We start from the raw sequence: 14,622 nt of genomic DNA, 5'->3' as shown, positions 1-14,622 counted from the left end.
CGCTCACTGTGGCTGCTGGCCGCTCACGCTGGCTGCTGGCTACACACGGTAGCCCATGGCAACCCACGGCAGCAGGGGCTGCAGCCTACGCCGTTGCAGGCGATTCACGGCAGCCCAGCTCCAGGTTGAGCTGTTGTTCACCATCTTAGCTGTGGAGGGCAGTGTCACTGGCCGTCATATATGGGATCCGAACCAGGGCCCTCTGGCGTCCCAAGCCAGTTCTTAACCAATGTGTCACTCGGCCGGCCCCTATATCTTCTTTTTTTTTTTTTTCTCTTGGGCTGTCAGATGCCAGGGAAGCTGGGAAAATAAGTTCTGGTTTCTACTCTGGGGAAGGATGTGGGACCTGTCCCAAGCATAGGAAGGCTATTTAGGAGATGGGAGAAGACTACCCAGTGTGACAATGTCTGCCACATACGGACATAGAGCGTGGCTACTCAACCAAATCCTCAACAGCCGAATCACAGCCCAGAACCTACATATGGGAGAGGCCTGCTCATGCGAGCAGGGCTGCAGACTTTTTTGGTTTCTTGGCACATTGGCAAAGGATTCTCTGACCTTGGCAAAATGAGCATAACTTTTCTGAAAATTTTCACTTGGTATTTATTTCTCTTAAATAACCCTTGTGATGTGCTAAGATTCCTAACGAAGGCAGAACAGGAATAGACAACTGGTTAAAGCTCAAAATAATTTTCTGAGTGAAAGAAGTCAGAGAGAGAGAAGGGGTGGGGGTGGGGGTGGGGAGAGAGAGAGAGAGAGAGAATGAGAATAAGAACACACTGTATGATTCCACTTACATAAAACTTTAGAAAACGCAAATGAATTATAGTGACAGAAAGATTAGTGATTGTCTAGATTGGGGGTGTTGTGAGATGAGGGAGATTACAAAAGGGCACAAGGCAACTTGTGTTGATGGGTATGTCCTCTGGCTTGACTGTGGTGATGGTTTCACAGGTGTGTATACATATGACAAAAGTTATGTAATTGTACACTTTAAATATGTGCTGTTTATGGGATGTCACTTATGCCTCAACAAAGCTGTTTATTAAAAAACAACATGAGCCTGATCCCTGTGTGCCGGCCATCTACATTTCAGTTTCTGTAAAATGGGGAAAATGACACCTTCCTCCTAATGTTGGTGTGAAGATTAAATGAGTAAAAATTAAAGGGATGAAGTGAGATGACATTTTCCTTTGACGCAACGAAAAGCGATGGAGTCACGCTTTCTCCCTCTCTCTCCGATACTCACATCCAAAACCTGGGCATCTCCCTGGGTGATTAACAGTGTGGGTGTGGCAGAGGTGACACAGGCCTGGCCGTGACTTGATAGTTGTTGAAGTGGGGCGATGGGTACGTGGGATGTCAGCATACTCTTCTCTTACTTTGGTATATGTTTGCATTTTTTATAATGATACTTTAAAACTACACAGTGGCTCCCCATTTCACTGAGGGGAAAACCAATGTCATACACTTTGAACGTGGCCCTGCATGGTTCCCCCACCGTTACCTCTCTGCACTCATCTCCTCCTACTCATCTCCTCGTGCACTGCTGCGGCCCCACTGGCCTCCATGCTGTTCCTGGAACACATTAGGTGCCCTCCGGCCTCAGGGCCTTGGCTCTGGTTGTTCCCTTGCTTGGAGTCCTCTTCTTCCATGGCTTGAACCTCTCAGATGTGGTCCTTTCCAGTGAGTCTATCCCGACTACTCCATTTAAAATTTTTACCACCTCCACCTGCCCCTCCCCATCCCCCCTTTCCTGTTCTTTGTCACTACAGCAGTTATCATCATCTGGCATTCCGTATAGCTATTTATGTGTTGCTGTCTTCCCCGACCCCCGGCTGAATGTAAGCTCCATGAAGACAGGAATTCTTGCCTGATGTGTTCACGGCCGAATCCTCAGCATTTAAAACAGTGCACAGTAGGTTCTCGATGAATGAATGAGTCACATATAAATATTCTAGTGGAATGCCTGGTAGGGCGTGAGCACTATGGGATTCATCATAATCTAAAAATACACCATGGAGTCATTTGATAAATATAAGGGAATTGTTCAATCCGTACCTTCTGTCCTGGCCTTCGGGAAATGAGACTATGATTATTGGGCCCTTTTTTTTTGTTGTTGTTGTTAATCTGTGGGAGCAGTGAGGTAAGAAGGGATTCCCACAGTCTTTGGAGGTGGGCAGATTGGCTCCGAATCCTGGCTCGGTCACTTGCCAACTGTGTGAGTTAGCCAAGTTGCTGAGCCTCTCAGGGCTGGTCTCCTCACTGACCGTACCTGTTGGAAGTGCCCTGCAGTCCAGGGCTGGGTTGGAAACCCACCACTTGCCCTCCTTGTCCTTTACGAAAGGCCGACAGGACCACCTCCAGGATCTTCCCAGGTGCTGTGCCCTCTGGGACCTGCTGGTGGAGTGAGCAAGTGATGGTCACATGCCTTCATTGCTCAGGAGGGACAGGTGTGACATCGCTGAGATCACAAAAGGGGAGGTGACTCAGTTCTGGCCCAGCCTGAAGTTGCCTCTCCAATCCCCCCACCCCCCAAGCCTGAGGTTATAAACAAGTGACTCAGAGGAATGATGGGAGAATGCCCCATAATAGTTCACACCAGTGTCCGGGGGCTAAATTTAACCCACAGCTGCACTTTGGGAATGAGTTCATCTTGACGGCTGAGGCTGATGTTTGTGTGTGAAGGGGGGTCGGGGTGTTCAGGAGTCCAGAGCAGTGTGGGCATCGGGACTGGCTGTCCTGGGCCTCTACTCTGACCCCTTAGATGGTAGACAGGGTGCAGGGGCCCTAAAGCCAGCCAGGCTCAGACCAAGTCTAGTATAGATCAAGACCGATGAATATAGACAGCTAATGTTCTGGAATATTAAGCTTTTAGAGTGTCACTTTATGAACACTAGAATTCAGAATGTCACTCCCCCATAATGTTAAAACCCTGAGGGTTTAAATGCCTAGAATAGTCGAATTCTAGGAAATTAATTTTCTAGCCTGTCTGACACCTTACAATGTTAAAACCCTGTGACGGTGTGCTCCCAGAAACACAGAACCTCCATGCCTCTGAACCTCGGCAGAACTGAGCTGAGGCGCTCAGAGTCTAATTTCTCCACCACCTCATTCGGTAGGGAGGGAAACTGAGGCTCAACAGAGAGCTACGAACTGCCCCAGCCTCCACAAGAAACTGGTGATCTTATTTATCTAAGACACCGTCTTGTTTTCTTACACAGTCCAAAGAGGGTCTCGGAGCTGGGGCAGAAAGGGGCGAAGGTCTTCCCATTTTAAAGGTGGGACAACAAAGTCTCCAGCGAGAGAATGGCAGCTCAAGTTCACTAAGCACAAAACACACTGTATCCAAGGGTGGCTGGAGTAAGACATACTCCAGGGAGGAAGATCGTGACACCCAGGCAGAAAGGCCCAGAAGGTATGAAGTAAGGAAGGCCAGGAAGTGGGATTCCAATACTTGCCCCTCCCTGAACTGAGAGGCAGAGTTTGGGTCACCTCCTCCCTAGAGGGGCAATGCCCAATCAAGGCCATGCTGTGCTCCATTTAGAAATGAAGCAGCGAAGCCCTCATCTTTTCGGGAGGGCCGACACCCCAACCCCGTCCCATGAGCCCCCGGAGCTGAGTCAAGGCTGCTCTAGGAGGGGGCCTCTGCCCAGTTGTCCCCTCTGCGTCATGTGCAGTAGGCCAGGCAGCTCGCCTTACAGGGCCAGGGCCACCTCTATATATAGCCCCAGGAAGACAGCTGCGCAGACTGAGCGCGCCGGGAGTACTGAGAGGAGGCCCCCCGGCACTGTGGCTGCAGCGCAGGCCACCCGCCATGGCGCTGGGCTTGGAACAAGCAGAGGAGCAACGGCTGTACCAGCAGACGCTCCTGCAGGACGGGCTCAAGGACATGCTGGACCACGGCAAGTTCCTTGACTGTGTGGTTCGGGTGGGTGAGCGCGAGTTCCCGTGCCACCGCCTGGTGCTGGCCGCTTGCAGCCCCTACTTCCGGGCACGCTTCCTGGAGGAGCCAGAGCGCGCGGGCGAGGTGCGCCTGGAGGAGGTGAACCCGGACGTTGTGGCCCAGGTGCTGCACTACCTGTATACGTCGGAGATCGCACTGGACGAAGCGAGCGTGCAGGATTTGTTCGCCGCCGCTCACCGCTTCCAGATCCCGTCCATCTTCACCATCTGCGTGTCCTTCCTGCAGAAGCGCCTGTGTCTCTCCAACTGCCTCGCCGTCTTCCGTCTCGGGCTCCTGCTCGACTGCGCGCGCCTGGCCGTGGCCGCCCGCGACTTCATCTGCGCGCGCTTCTCGCTCGTGTCGCGCGACGCCGACTTCCTCGGGCTCTCGGCCGACGAGCTCATCGCCATCATCTCCAGCGACGGCCTCAACGTGGAGAAGGAGGAGGCCGTGTTCGAGGCGGTGATGCGGTGGGCGGGCAGCGGCGACACCGAGGCGCAGGCTGAGCGCCAGCGCGCGCTGCCCACCGTCTTCGAGAGCGTGCGCTGCCGCCTGCTGCCGCGCGCCTTCCTGGAGAGTCGCGTGGAGCGCCACCCTCTCGTGCGGGCCCAGCCGGAGTTGCTTCGCAAGGTGCAGATGGTGAAGGATGCGCACGAGGGCCGCCTCACCGTGCTGCGCAAGAAGAAGAAGGAGGGGAAGGAGGGAGCCGGCGCCAAGGCGGCTGACCAGGGCGCAGGCGAAGCAAAGGCAGAGGAGGCCGACGAGGCCGACCGAGTCCTCCCGGGCATCCTCAACGACACTCTGCGCTTTGGCATGTTCCTGCAGGACCTCATCTTCATGATCAGCGAAGAGGGCGCGGTGGCCTACGACCCAGCAGCCAACGAATGCTATTGTGCCTCCCTCTCCACCCAGATCCCCAAGAACCACGTCAGCCTGGTGACCAAGGAGAACCAGGTCTTCGTGGCTGGGGGCCTCTTCTACAACGAGGACAACAAAGAGGACCCCATGAGTGCTTACTTTTTGCAGGTGCCTGGCCAGCCCTGGGAGGGGGCGGCCAGTGCTGGGTGCTGGCTACTGGGGTCAGCCTTGGGGCCCAGGGGAGGCCTGTGTCTACTTGTTGGGGAATATCATAGGTCGAGGGTGAGATGCAGAACAGGGAGTTTCACTGACAGCGACTGCCTGAAGGTTAAAGATCCGTTGTAGGCCATTTACAAGGAGCTGCATAACTTTGGTGTCTCGGTTTCAGGGGGATGTTAGCCCCAGGATGGTCTGATAGGTTGAAGGCCCTAGCTCTGGGGTTGGAGTCAGGCGAGGAGGAGCAAAGTCAGTGTAGGGAATCCTGGCCAGGGCCTTTACGTGAGGCCAGAACTGGAGTGTGGAACAGAGTATCCCAGACAAAGGGACCATTCTACCTAATCCTCCCATTGTACAGATGAAGAAACTGAGGCCCAGGAAAGACCAGTACAATGGGGTGCCCAGTCCAAGTTGTAGTGTGACTGTGGGATCTCAGAGGGCAGAAATGGTTTCTTGGAGCCTTGCTGGAGTGGTGGTGGTGGTGGTGGTGGTGGGGGGGAATGCAGTTCCACTGGTTACCAGCTCAGTCATGTCGTTTATTCTCTCTATGCCTTTGTTTGTAAATAGCGATATTATTCTTCCTGCTTGATAAGGTTTTTTTGAAGGTTACATGGTGGTTATAAAGTGCTCAGCCCTCGGAAAACTTTCCAAAAAGATGAGCACTTGTATCGTTATTATTCGACTGTCCAGGTGGACCAGGCCGCAGACTTATATTGTAGATTTTAAGGGATGAGTAGCAAAGCTGCATTTGGGTTTCCTGTGCGGTGGGGTGGGGTGAGGTGGAGGACAGGGGCAGGTGGGCCTCAGGGGAGGGGCGAGGGCCACAGTTGACCTCCTTCTCAGAGCCCCCGCCCCGTGCAGAGCTGTCCCATTGCGGTGCTATAATGGTGATCTCTGGGCACCTACCTGTGCCGGGTGGGGGAGGGCGGGGTCGCTCAGCTGTTCTCAGCCTAATGAGAGGAGGGGCACTGTCTCCAGAAACCGCCTCCGGGCTGCGCTGGACCTACCTGGAGGCTCAGTCTCCTCTGTGACCTGGGGTGACCAGATGGGGCTGAGCTGGGGGTAGGGCTGGGGGCGTGGGAGGGCGGTGGCTGACTGGACGCCTGGCCCACAGTTTGACCACCTGGACTCAGAGTGGCTGGGGATGCCGCCGCTGCCCTCGCCGCGCTGCCTCTTCGGCCTGGGAGAGGCTCTCAACTCCATCTACGTGGTCGGCGGCCGGGAGCTCAAGGACGGCGAGCGCAGCCTGGACTCGGTCATGTGCTACGACAGGCTGTGAGCGTGGAAGGGGGCGGGGCCAGCCCGGGGGCGGGGCCAGCCCGGGGGGCGGGAGTCTGGAGTCTGGGAGAGGCTCTCAACTCTATCTACGTGGTCGGCGGCCGGGAGCTCAAGGACGGCGAGCGCAGCCTGGACTCGGTCATGTGCTACGACAGGCTNGGCCCACAGTTTGACCACCTGGACTCAGAGTGGCTGGGGATGCCGCCGCTGCCCTCGCCGCGCTGCCTCTTCGGCCTGGGAGAGGCTCTCAACTCTATCTACGTGGTCGGCGGCCGGGAGCTCAAGGACGGCGAGCGCAGCCTGGACTCGGTCATGTGCTACGACAGGCTGTGAGCGTGGGAGGGGGCGGGGCCAGCCCGGGGGCGGGGCCAGCCCGGGGGCGGGGCCAGCCCGGGGGGCGGGAGTCTGGAGTCTTGGAGACCGGGCACTGGTACTTGACTGCGGGGTACGGCAGGGGAACTAGAGCCGGTTGTTTGGGGCGCAGGCGGGGTTGGGTGGCGGCGGGGCAGGGAGGTTGGCAGGTGGGATGGGAGAGAGGAAATGAGAGGTCTGGGGCGTCCTGGTAATGTATCATGTGCACCACCCCGAATAGGTGTTGGGTGGGTGGGTCAATGCAGAGACCTGGACTGAGTGCGCGCCTGAGCCGGGCGCTCGCCCTACTCCCTTCTCCAGGTCGTTCAAATGGGGCGAATCGGACCCGCTGCCTTATGCCGTGTATGGCCACGCGGTGCTCTCCCACATGGACCTTGTCTACGTCATTGGCGGCAAAAGCAGCGACAGGTGAGGCTTAGGCCTGGGGTGAGTGCAGCAGCAGGGTTGCAGGTTAGAACTGGAGCCGAATCTCCCTGAGGCTGTCGGGAGGGTTTGTCTTGGCTGCCTTGGGAGGGACTGCGCCAGGGGAGGGGTGGCTCTGTTCCTGCTTCCTCCCTCTCACTCACTGCCGCCCACCCCACAGGAAGTGCCTGAATAAGATGTGTGTCTATGACCCTAAGAAGTTCGAGTGGAAGGAGCTGGCACCCATGCAGACTGCCCGATCACTCTTCGGGGCCACCATCCATGATGGCCGCATTTTTGTGGCTGCTGGGGTCACGGACACAGGGCTGACCAGTTCGGTCGAGGTGTACAGCATCACAGACAATAAGTACGGCTGCTTGCCTCCCTTCACCCCGCCCTCCCCAGATAGGACAGTCGGGGACCAAGGGCTTCACTGTAACTGCCTGGCTGCGTAGCTTTGGGCCAACGCCAGGCCTATCTGTGTTTACCCTGCAGAGACCCCTAGCCCTGTTGCGGATCTTCCTAGTTGAGCTTGTTCAGCACAGAAAGAGCCCCTCTAGGTAGCCCACATCAGTAGTGAGGCGGGTTTCCCCCACAAGGTGGGGCAAGGGTTATGGCCAACCTGGTCTGCAGGAGAGAGCTCCCAGGAGTGAGTAGGAGATGCCAGGTTCCTCCCTCAGAGACTCATACCAGGCACTGGCCTGGTACTAGGGATGCAGCGGTGGCCAAACTGAAGGACCAGTTGGACTCAGCCAGCAAAAGAGGTGGTGGGGAAGGATGCCCCAAGCAAAGGAAAGTTGATGCCAAGACAGTTAGGAGGAAAAGGCAGGCCCCTGGGAGGAAAGGCCATTGTTCAGGTTGGATGGGTGAAGGGAGCGGGGGAAGGGGCATATTGGGGCTGGAGAGGCCGCAAGCAGCCCTGAGGGACTTTATCCCAAGGGCAATGAAATGCTTCAGATGGGTTTTAAGCTCACATCTATGTTTTACTAAGACGTCTCACGACAGCTGATATAGATAAGACATTAGGAATTTCCCTGGAGGCAGAAGGCAGAGGTGCAGCTTTATAGCAAGAGGCCTGCAGATAGGGGTATGAGGGGGGACGGGGATGGGCGGAGGGGATGCACTGAAGGAAGATTTAGGCCAGGGCTTCTCACAGTGTAACGTGCACACAAATCTCCCGGAGATCATGTTAACATGCAGATTGTGATTTGGAGATCTGGGGAGGAGCCTGAGAGGGTATTTCTAACAACCTCAGGTGATGCTGGTCCGTATCACACTCTGAGTAGCAAGAGTTTAGGAGCTAGAAGAAATAGGATTTAGTGATTGGTTGGCTGTTGGGGAGAAGTGGATGTTTTTGAGTGGGAGTGGGAGGTCATTTATCGGAGAACCATTGGGGTTAGGTAGGAAAAGTGAGGGTCCAGTTAGGACATGTGCATTTGAGGTGCATGGGGGTGTCCAGGAGGATGCCATCAGGGCAGAGAGGGCTGAGCTGGAAGGAGATAGACAAGCTTCCTCAGGAGAGAGGGTGTAATGGGAGAAACTGAGGCCCAAGCCCTGAGGGATAGTGGGGGCAGGTGCATTTTCCAGGAAGGCGTCTGAGGAGCTGAGGCTGGGGAGGTAGGGGGCGAAGAAAGTCACATCAGCACAGGTGTGTGTGGCGGGCCTGGATTCCAAAGCCCTGTGGTGGTTGGGGACCTGAGAGCAGTTTTGGAGGGGGTGGGGGTAAAGGCCTAATAACTTCAGGAGCCAGGGGAGGGGAGTGAAGACACCTTGAGAGTAATTGAACTATGAAGGGAAAAGAGGAACAGGAGAGGAGTGCAGGAGGTCAGGGTTAATGGTCATTGAGGGAGCAAGTAGGATTTAGTTCAGGAGTGAAGGGACACCAGGGAGCTCCATGGTGGATTTCTGGGGCAGGGACAATGAAGGGAAGTGGGAGGTGCAAAGGAGTGGGGAAGGAAGTGAAGACCAGAGGGGAGGAGGAGGGGAACAGGGTTGGGACACTGAGGCCCAGGCGGGGGCACCAAGCAGGCTTTACTGAGAGGGGTCAGAAAACCGAAGTCCTGCTGGGAGCCTGGGAGCCTGGGATTCGGATTTCAAAGGGGTGTGGCTGAAGTTGTGGGCACTGGGGTGGGACAGTCCCTGGGCAGGCTGAGGCCTCCTGGTGATGCACCTCCTCTTCCCCCAACCCCCCAGGTGGGCGCCCTTTGAGGCCTTCCCGCAGGAGCGCAGCTCACTCAGCCTGGTCAGCCTGGCAGGCACCCTCTATGCCCTCGGTGGCTTTGCCACGCTAGAGACGGAGTCCGGGGAGCTGGTCCCCACAGAGCTCAACGACATCTGGAGGTGAGCCCGGCCCCAGGGAGGTAAGGGGAATCATGAGACAGGCTGATGGCCTACAGCACCTGGCCGGCTCATCCCGGGAAAGAGCTTCCCTTGTTCCGGGGAGTCTGGTGGGGAGGGGACAGCAGACACACCCTGCTCAGCCCTGATTTTCTCCAGCCTGGTTAGGAAAGCCTGGGTTTGCATACATGGCACCATGCCCCACTGTGGGGCCTTAACAGTGGCAGTCGGGAGCTGACTCCAAGTTTAGGGCACAGACCCATGGAAACAGGCCCCAGGAGTAGAGGGACCCCAAAGAGGCAGCTGAGTCTTTCCTTTCTCCTCCCTCCTGGATGCTTGCTCTGGGCGAGGGAGATCTGGAGCCAGGATTGAGAAGTTGCTGGACCCCAGCTTGGCAGAGCCATTGCTTTCCATGGCTGTCCTTCCTGGAGATGGACAAGAGAGGCTTTAGCCACTAGGGCACCTCCTGAAACTTCAGTTGTCCCGCTGCTGCAGTGCTGCTGGGAAAGAGGGAGCCGGGGGTACTTCCTGGAGTGTGGGGTAGTGTTCTCTGGGGGTGGGCCTTGTGGGGGCCCCCTTTCCCAGGCCATGGGAATTCCCCAGGAGCAGCCCTTCCTGGAGATGGGCCTGGGGCTGGTTGGGGGCACTCCTCAGGGATGGGCCTAGCGCGCCCAGCCAACCCTCCCCGCTGGGTCCCACTCTGAACTCTGCTGACCAAGGTCCTTGTCCCTGTCCCTCCCACTCCCATCCACAGATACAATGAGGATGAGAAGAAGTGGGAGGGCGTCCTGCGGGAAATCGCCTATGCCACGGGCGCCACCTTTCTACCTGTGCGGCTCAACGTGCTGCGCCTGACCAAGATGTGACCAGACCAGAGGGCCTGAACTAAGCACCCCTTCCATTCTGCGGCCCACACAGGCTGTGCCTTCTGGGGGCTCCAGGCAGAAGGCTGGGAGAGGCCAGAGTCCACTTTGATCTGTTGTGATGCCCAAGTGGCTGCTTCAGCCAGGGAAGATAACAGCGACCCAGTCTTAGCCTTGGGGCAGGGACGAGGAGCTTTGGTTTCTCTGGTGTCTCCATGTCCCCCACGTTCTTGGTCCGTGAGCCAGAACCACAGGGAGGTGTTCCGGGTTGCATCCAGGCCCCGCCCCAGCCTGGGAGTGTGTGTGTGCCAGTAAATTCCCCACAGGACTCCGTCCTTGCCTGTCAGATGGCAAGTGTCCCCATCAAGTGCTCCTTGCAGCACAGATGAGCCTCTTTCTGTAAGAAGAATAAAGTGCCTTCCGACCAAGCAGCTCAGGGTCTGGAACCAGTGCTCCAAGGGTCAGTGACCAGCTAGTCTGAAGAGCGGGGCTTCAATGTTCAGCTGTTGGGTCACCCAGGTTGGTGGTCTCTGCCCTCCACAAGGGGGTCTCCTCCACACTCTGTGTGCCAAGAGCTTGACCCCTCTTCCTGAGGCCCAGAACCTCCAGCTTCTCATCCAGCACAGACAAGGAGCCAGGAAACTGCTGGGGGAAAGCGCAGAGAACAGCCAAACTGTGGTAGAAAAGTCTTTTATTCTATTGGTTGGGCCTCATGTGGCCTGGCCTGGGCCTGGGCCCAAGAATGGCCGAGCGAGCCTCTCCTTCTCCCCCCTCCCACCTATTCCGGCTTCTCTTTGTCCTGCCTCTGTTCCTCCTCTAGCGCCAGGGTTCGCTCTCGCTCCTTCACCAGCTGGACACCGCAGTAGGTGACAAACAAGACGGCCAGTGTGGTCTGGGGGAACCCTGTATAGGGAAGAGGCCATTGATGCCTGGGAGCAACACCAGCCTCGGTGACTCTTCTCTTCCCACTTGACTGGCCCTCCCGGCGGAGCCTCTGGGGAAGTGGGGTGAGGTGGGCCATTTCGGAAGGTCACGGTCCTCGAGGTGGATGCCTGGCATCTCCCCGCTTCTGTCCCTTACCTGTGAGGAGCAGGCGCCGGGCGACCAGCTCTGTGAACTCAAGGCTGTTCAGGCTCACAAGGTTGTACATGATGATAGCCCAGAAGTTTATGGCCCCAAAGACGGCCCGGACCCTCCGGGACATCTGCTCCGACAGAGAGGCCTGCCCAGTTCAGGAAAGTATTAGCAGTGTGGCAAGAGGCCCAGGGGAAAGACGACAGGGTTGGTCAGGCCTCGCGCACATGGCCACGCAGGTCCTGGGGTTATGCCTGCTCCTGAGAGTCCCAGGTCAGCTCTCTCTCATCGTTAAAGATGGGGAAACTGAGGTGTGGAGAGAGCACAGGGCCTGACCAACGAACCAAGCCTGGGAGTCCCACACCCCACAGAAGGTAGGGCCAGATAGCCACAGGGGAAGCCATTGTCCTGACAACCAGGAGGGTGGTGGTGAGAAAATTCAGGACTGGGGGCCAAGTGTGGCTGGAAGCCTCCAGGGAGCAGCAGTGTCACCCCCTCCAGTGACCCAGCCACCCCTGGCCCTACACCTTCCCTGCTCACCTCAATTCGTGCTAAGGGCCCCCACTCTGCCAGCTTCTGTACCCAGAGTTCAAAGTTGAGGCCAAAGCAGTTAAGGATTGACCACAGGTAGACAATGTCACAAGGCCCAAGCCACAGAGTGGTGATGGCAAATGTGGCCACTGTGGCCACCAGCTCCGGGATCACTGCAGAGTGCTCCCCACCAATGTGGTCATACACGTACCTGTGGAAAAGGCAGGAGAAGGGGCCGGTGGCAGTGTGGGAAAAGGCAGGTAGGAGATGGACAAAAGACACACAACAGGGGCAGCCCTCCTCAACACCGTCATACGGGCACATTCAACGTTCCTGACCTCAGCTGGCTGCTCTCCCTCTACCCAGCCGCAACATGTGGAGGGCTCAGCCTGGAACTCCATCTTTTCTAGCTATGTTCATTCAACCCCCAAGTGATCTGATCCAGACCAGGACTCTGAAAACTGTCTCTGTGCTCATGAGCCCCAAATTTGTGTCTCTAGCCCAGTCTCCCTCCCGACTCGTATATCCAATTATTACCAGATATCTCACATGAATAACTGATTCCCCCATCCCTGCCCAAACCTACTTCATCCCCATCTCAGTTAATGACACTACCATCCATTCAGTTGTAGGCCAGAAGCCCTAGCGCCATCTTGGATGCTCAATTCTCCTCTCCACCCACATCTAATCCAGCAAATTCTATGGGCTCCACTCGGTCCTGACTGCTGCTCATCACCTCCACTCCCACCATCCTAGCCCTAGCCCAGGCAATCTTCTCCTCTCATATAGATCATAGCAAGTCCCTTAAAGTCATCTCCCTGTCTCTGCCTTTGCCTGCTACCTTCTGTTCTCCACAGCAGCTAGAGGCATCTTTTAAGAGTGTAACTTGGATCACACCACTTCCACAATCAAACCCTCCCCCAATAGCTCCCTTTTACAATTAGAATAAACACAACTTCCTTACTATGGCTAGAAGATACCACATCGTTGGGTTTCAGCCTACCTCCCTGACCTCATCACCCACCATTCTCGCCCTCATTCACTATGCTCTGGCCTGATTGGCCTTTCTGTCCCTCAGACACACACAACTGGTTCCTGGCTCAAGGCCTTTGTACTTGTTCCCTCTACCTCACACTCTCTTCCCCACATCCCCCTATCACTCATGTCTCAGCCCAAACATCATCTCACAGGCCTGCCCAGATGCCAACTAAAGAAGCTTCAATCCTGTGGCCAGCCCCTATCCTATTGCACTGTTTTATTATTATTTTTCGTAATGCTTACCACTCTCTAAAATTATTTATGTGTTTGTTTACCTGTTTATGGTCTGTTTCTCCCCACTAGACTGTAAGCTCCATGAGTTCAGGGTCTTTGCCATGTTCACTGCTGTTTCCCCAGTGCCTAGAACAGTGCCTGGCACATAGTAGGTGCTCAATAAATATTTGTTAAATAAATGCAGTAGAAGATCCATTGGGTAATGTCCTTGACCTCCTCATTTCCAATGGTTTCTTCTCCACTCCACCTTAGCCACCCACTCCCCTGGCCACACCCCAACTTTGTCACCACTTGAAATTTCATTCATTCCTAGTTACCCTTCTTCACCCAGCCCCTCCTGTCCTGGTTCCCCAGCTCCAGTTCTCCAATTTCATTGACAGCCACCCTGCCTCATCTTGTGACTCCTCCTCTCGTGGCCACACTCCTTAACAGGCTTATATTCAGTGAGTCATCATCATAAATAACCTAAGACCCCTTATTCCTCACTTTTTCCTTCTTACCCATTTGGGAGAGCCCAATCACCCACTTTCTCCTCACCTGCACCCAAGAAGCTAAGCACTGATGGGTAAAATCTCACACCTTCGCATATTAGAGTCCATAAATCCACTACCTCTAATCCCACCTGGGCTCTCAATGCCAAGTTATCTCTGGTCATCTTCTCCCAGGCTCTGTAGTGGCTACCCCACCCTTATCTCCGCTTGCCAAGTATGAGTGGCTGTGAGGGGGGTCTGGGCAGGAGCGGGGAGGATACACGGATGCTACCTCCCTCCATGCCCCCAACCCTGCATTTCTCAGCCTCCTCTTTCATGGAGAAAACCAAAGCCTTCAGGTGAAATCCTTCTACACTAACCTGCTGTCCTCCTGCATCACACTGGCTTCTCATCCCCCTCCCTGTCCCAAAGCCAGGCCTCCCTGTCCCATCTCCTCCTCCTTCCTCAGGGACCTCACTCCATCAATCGACCCTCTATCCTGCAGCACCACGTTCTTCCTCTCTATGGAGTAATTGCCCTCAGCACCCAAGCATGGTCCACTATTTCCTGTTTTTAAAACACCCCACGATTTCCTTCAGCCACTCCTCTATCTTCCCCTTCAGCGCCAGGCTTCTCCCAGCTGTCCACACAGGAATTCCCCTACAGTTCCTCTGTCTGCGGTGAAAGGCTGAAGACCTCCATGCCACTAACACTAACACTCAGTTTCTAGCTTCCTGAGCCCCAGCAGCATCGGACCCAGTTGCCCCCTCCATGCCTGGATGGTCTTCTCTTAGTTCCAGGATGTCACTTAGCCTTGACTTTTCTCCTGCTCCTGTGACTACTCCTTTCAGTCCTTTCTGCCGGTTCTTTCTCTTCCCCCCCCAACCAGAGTTCTTCCAGGCCCGATCTTGGCTATCCTTTTCTCTTCTCTTCTCTTCTCTTCTCTTCTCTTCTCTTCTCTTCTTCTCTTCTCTTCTCTTCTCTTCTCTTCTCTTCTCTTCTC

The 14,622-nt window shown here is 55.7% G+C and overlaps 2 protein-coding genes across 6 annotated transcripts in view; one reads left to right on the top strand and one right to left on the bottom strand.

Annotated features, from left to right (window-relative positions):
- Window positions 1-3,697: 3,697 nt before the first annotated feature.
- KLHL40 (kelch like family member 40) lies at window positions 3,698-10,724 on the top strand. The gene is made up of 6 exons (XM_019633413.1): window positions 3,698-4,972; window positions 6,135-6,295; window positions 6,971-7,078; window positions 7,254-7,439; window positions 9,266-9,412; window positions 10,164-10,724. Exons 1-6 carry the CDS (start codon window positions 3,818-3,820, stop codon window positions 10,273-10,275), a joined length of 1,869 nt encoding a protein of 622 aa, XP_019488958.1. The 5' UTR covers window positions 3,698-3,817; the 3' UTR covers window positions 10,276-10,724.
- Window positions 10,725-10,946: 222 nt separating this feature from the next.
- The window catches only part of HHATL (hedgehog acyltransferase like), a 9,982-nt gene continuing 6,306 nt past the window's right edge, over window positions 10,947-14,622 (bottom strand). For all 5 annotated transcript variants that reach the window (XM_019633443.1, XM_019633426.1, XM_019633439.1 and 2 more), the window contains 3 exons: window positions 11,887-12,088; window positions 11,353-11,494; window positions 10,947-11,175 (listed from right to left, as the gene is read on the bottom strand). In XM_019633443.1, the coding sequence (XP_019488988.1) occupies window positions 11,051-11,175; window positions 11,353-11,494; window positions 11,887-12,088 (469 nt within the window). In that variant the 3' untranslated portion in view covers window positions 10,947-11,050. The remainder of the gene's footprint in view (window positions 11,176-11,352; window positions 11,495-11,886; window positions 12,089-14,622) is intronic.

The sequence above is a fragment of the Hipposideros armiger genome, unplaced genomic scaffold (genome assembly GCF_001890085.2).
Source record: "Hipposideros armiger isolate ML-2016 unplaced genomic scaffold, ASM189008v1 scaffold_18, whole genome shotgun sequence".
Lineage (NCBI taxonomy): Eukaryota > Metazoa > Chordata > Mammalia > Chiroptera > Hipposideridae > Hipposideros > Hipposideros armiger.
This window is presented reverse-complemented; position numbering and strand designations above follow the sequence as displayed.

What these genes read in the sequence shown, in the direction of transcription:
- KLHL40 (XM_019633413.1), top strand. Translation starts at nt 3,818, where the DNA reads ATGGCGCTGGGCTTGGAACAAGCAGAGGAGCAACGGCTGTACCAGCAG. An exon ending in TACAGCATCACAGACAATAA is followed by an intron (nt 7,440 to 9,265) that starts GTACGGCTGCTT and finishes CCAACCCCCCAG; the next exon opens with GTGGGCGCCCTTTGAGGCCT. An exon ending in GAGCTCAACGACATCTGGAG is followed by an intron (nt 9,413 to 10,163) that starts GTGAGCCCGGCC and finishes TCCCATCCACAG; the next exon opens with ATACAATGAGGATGAGAAGA.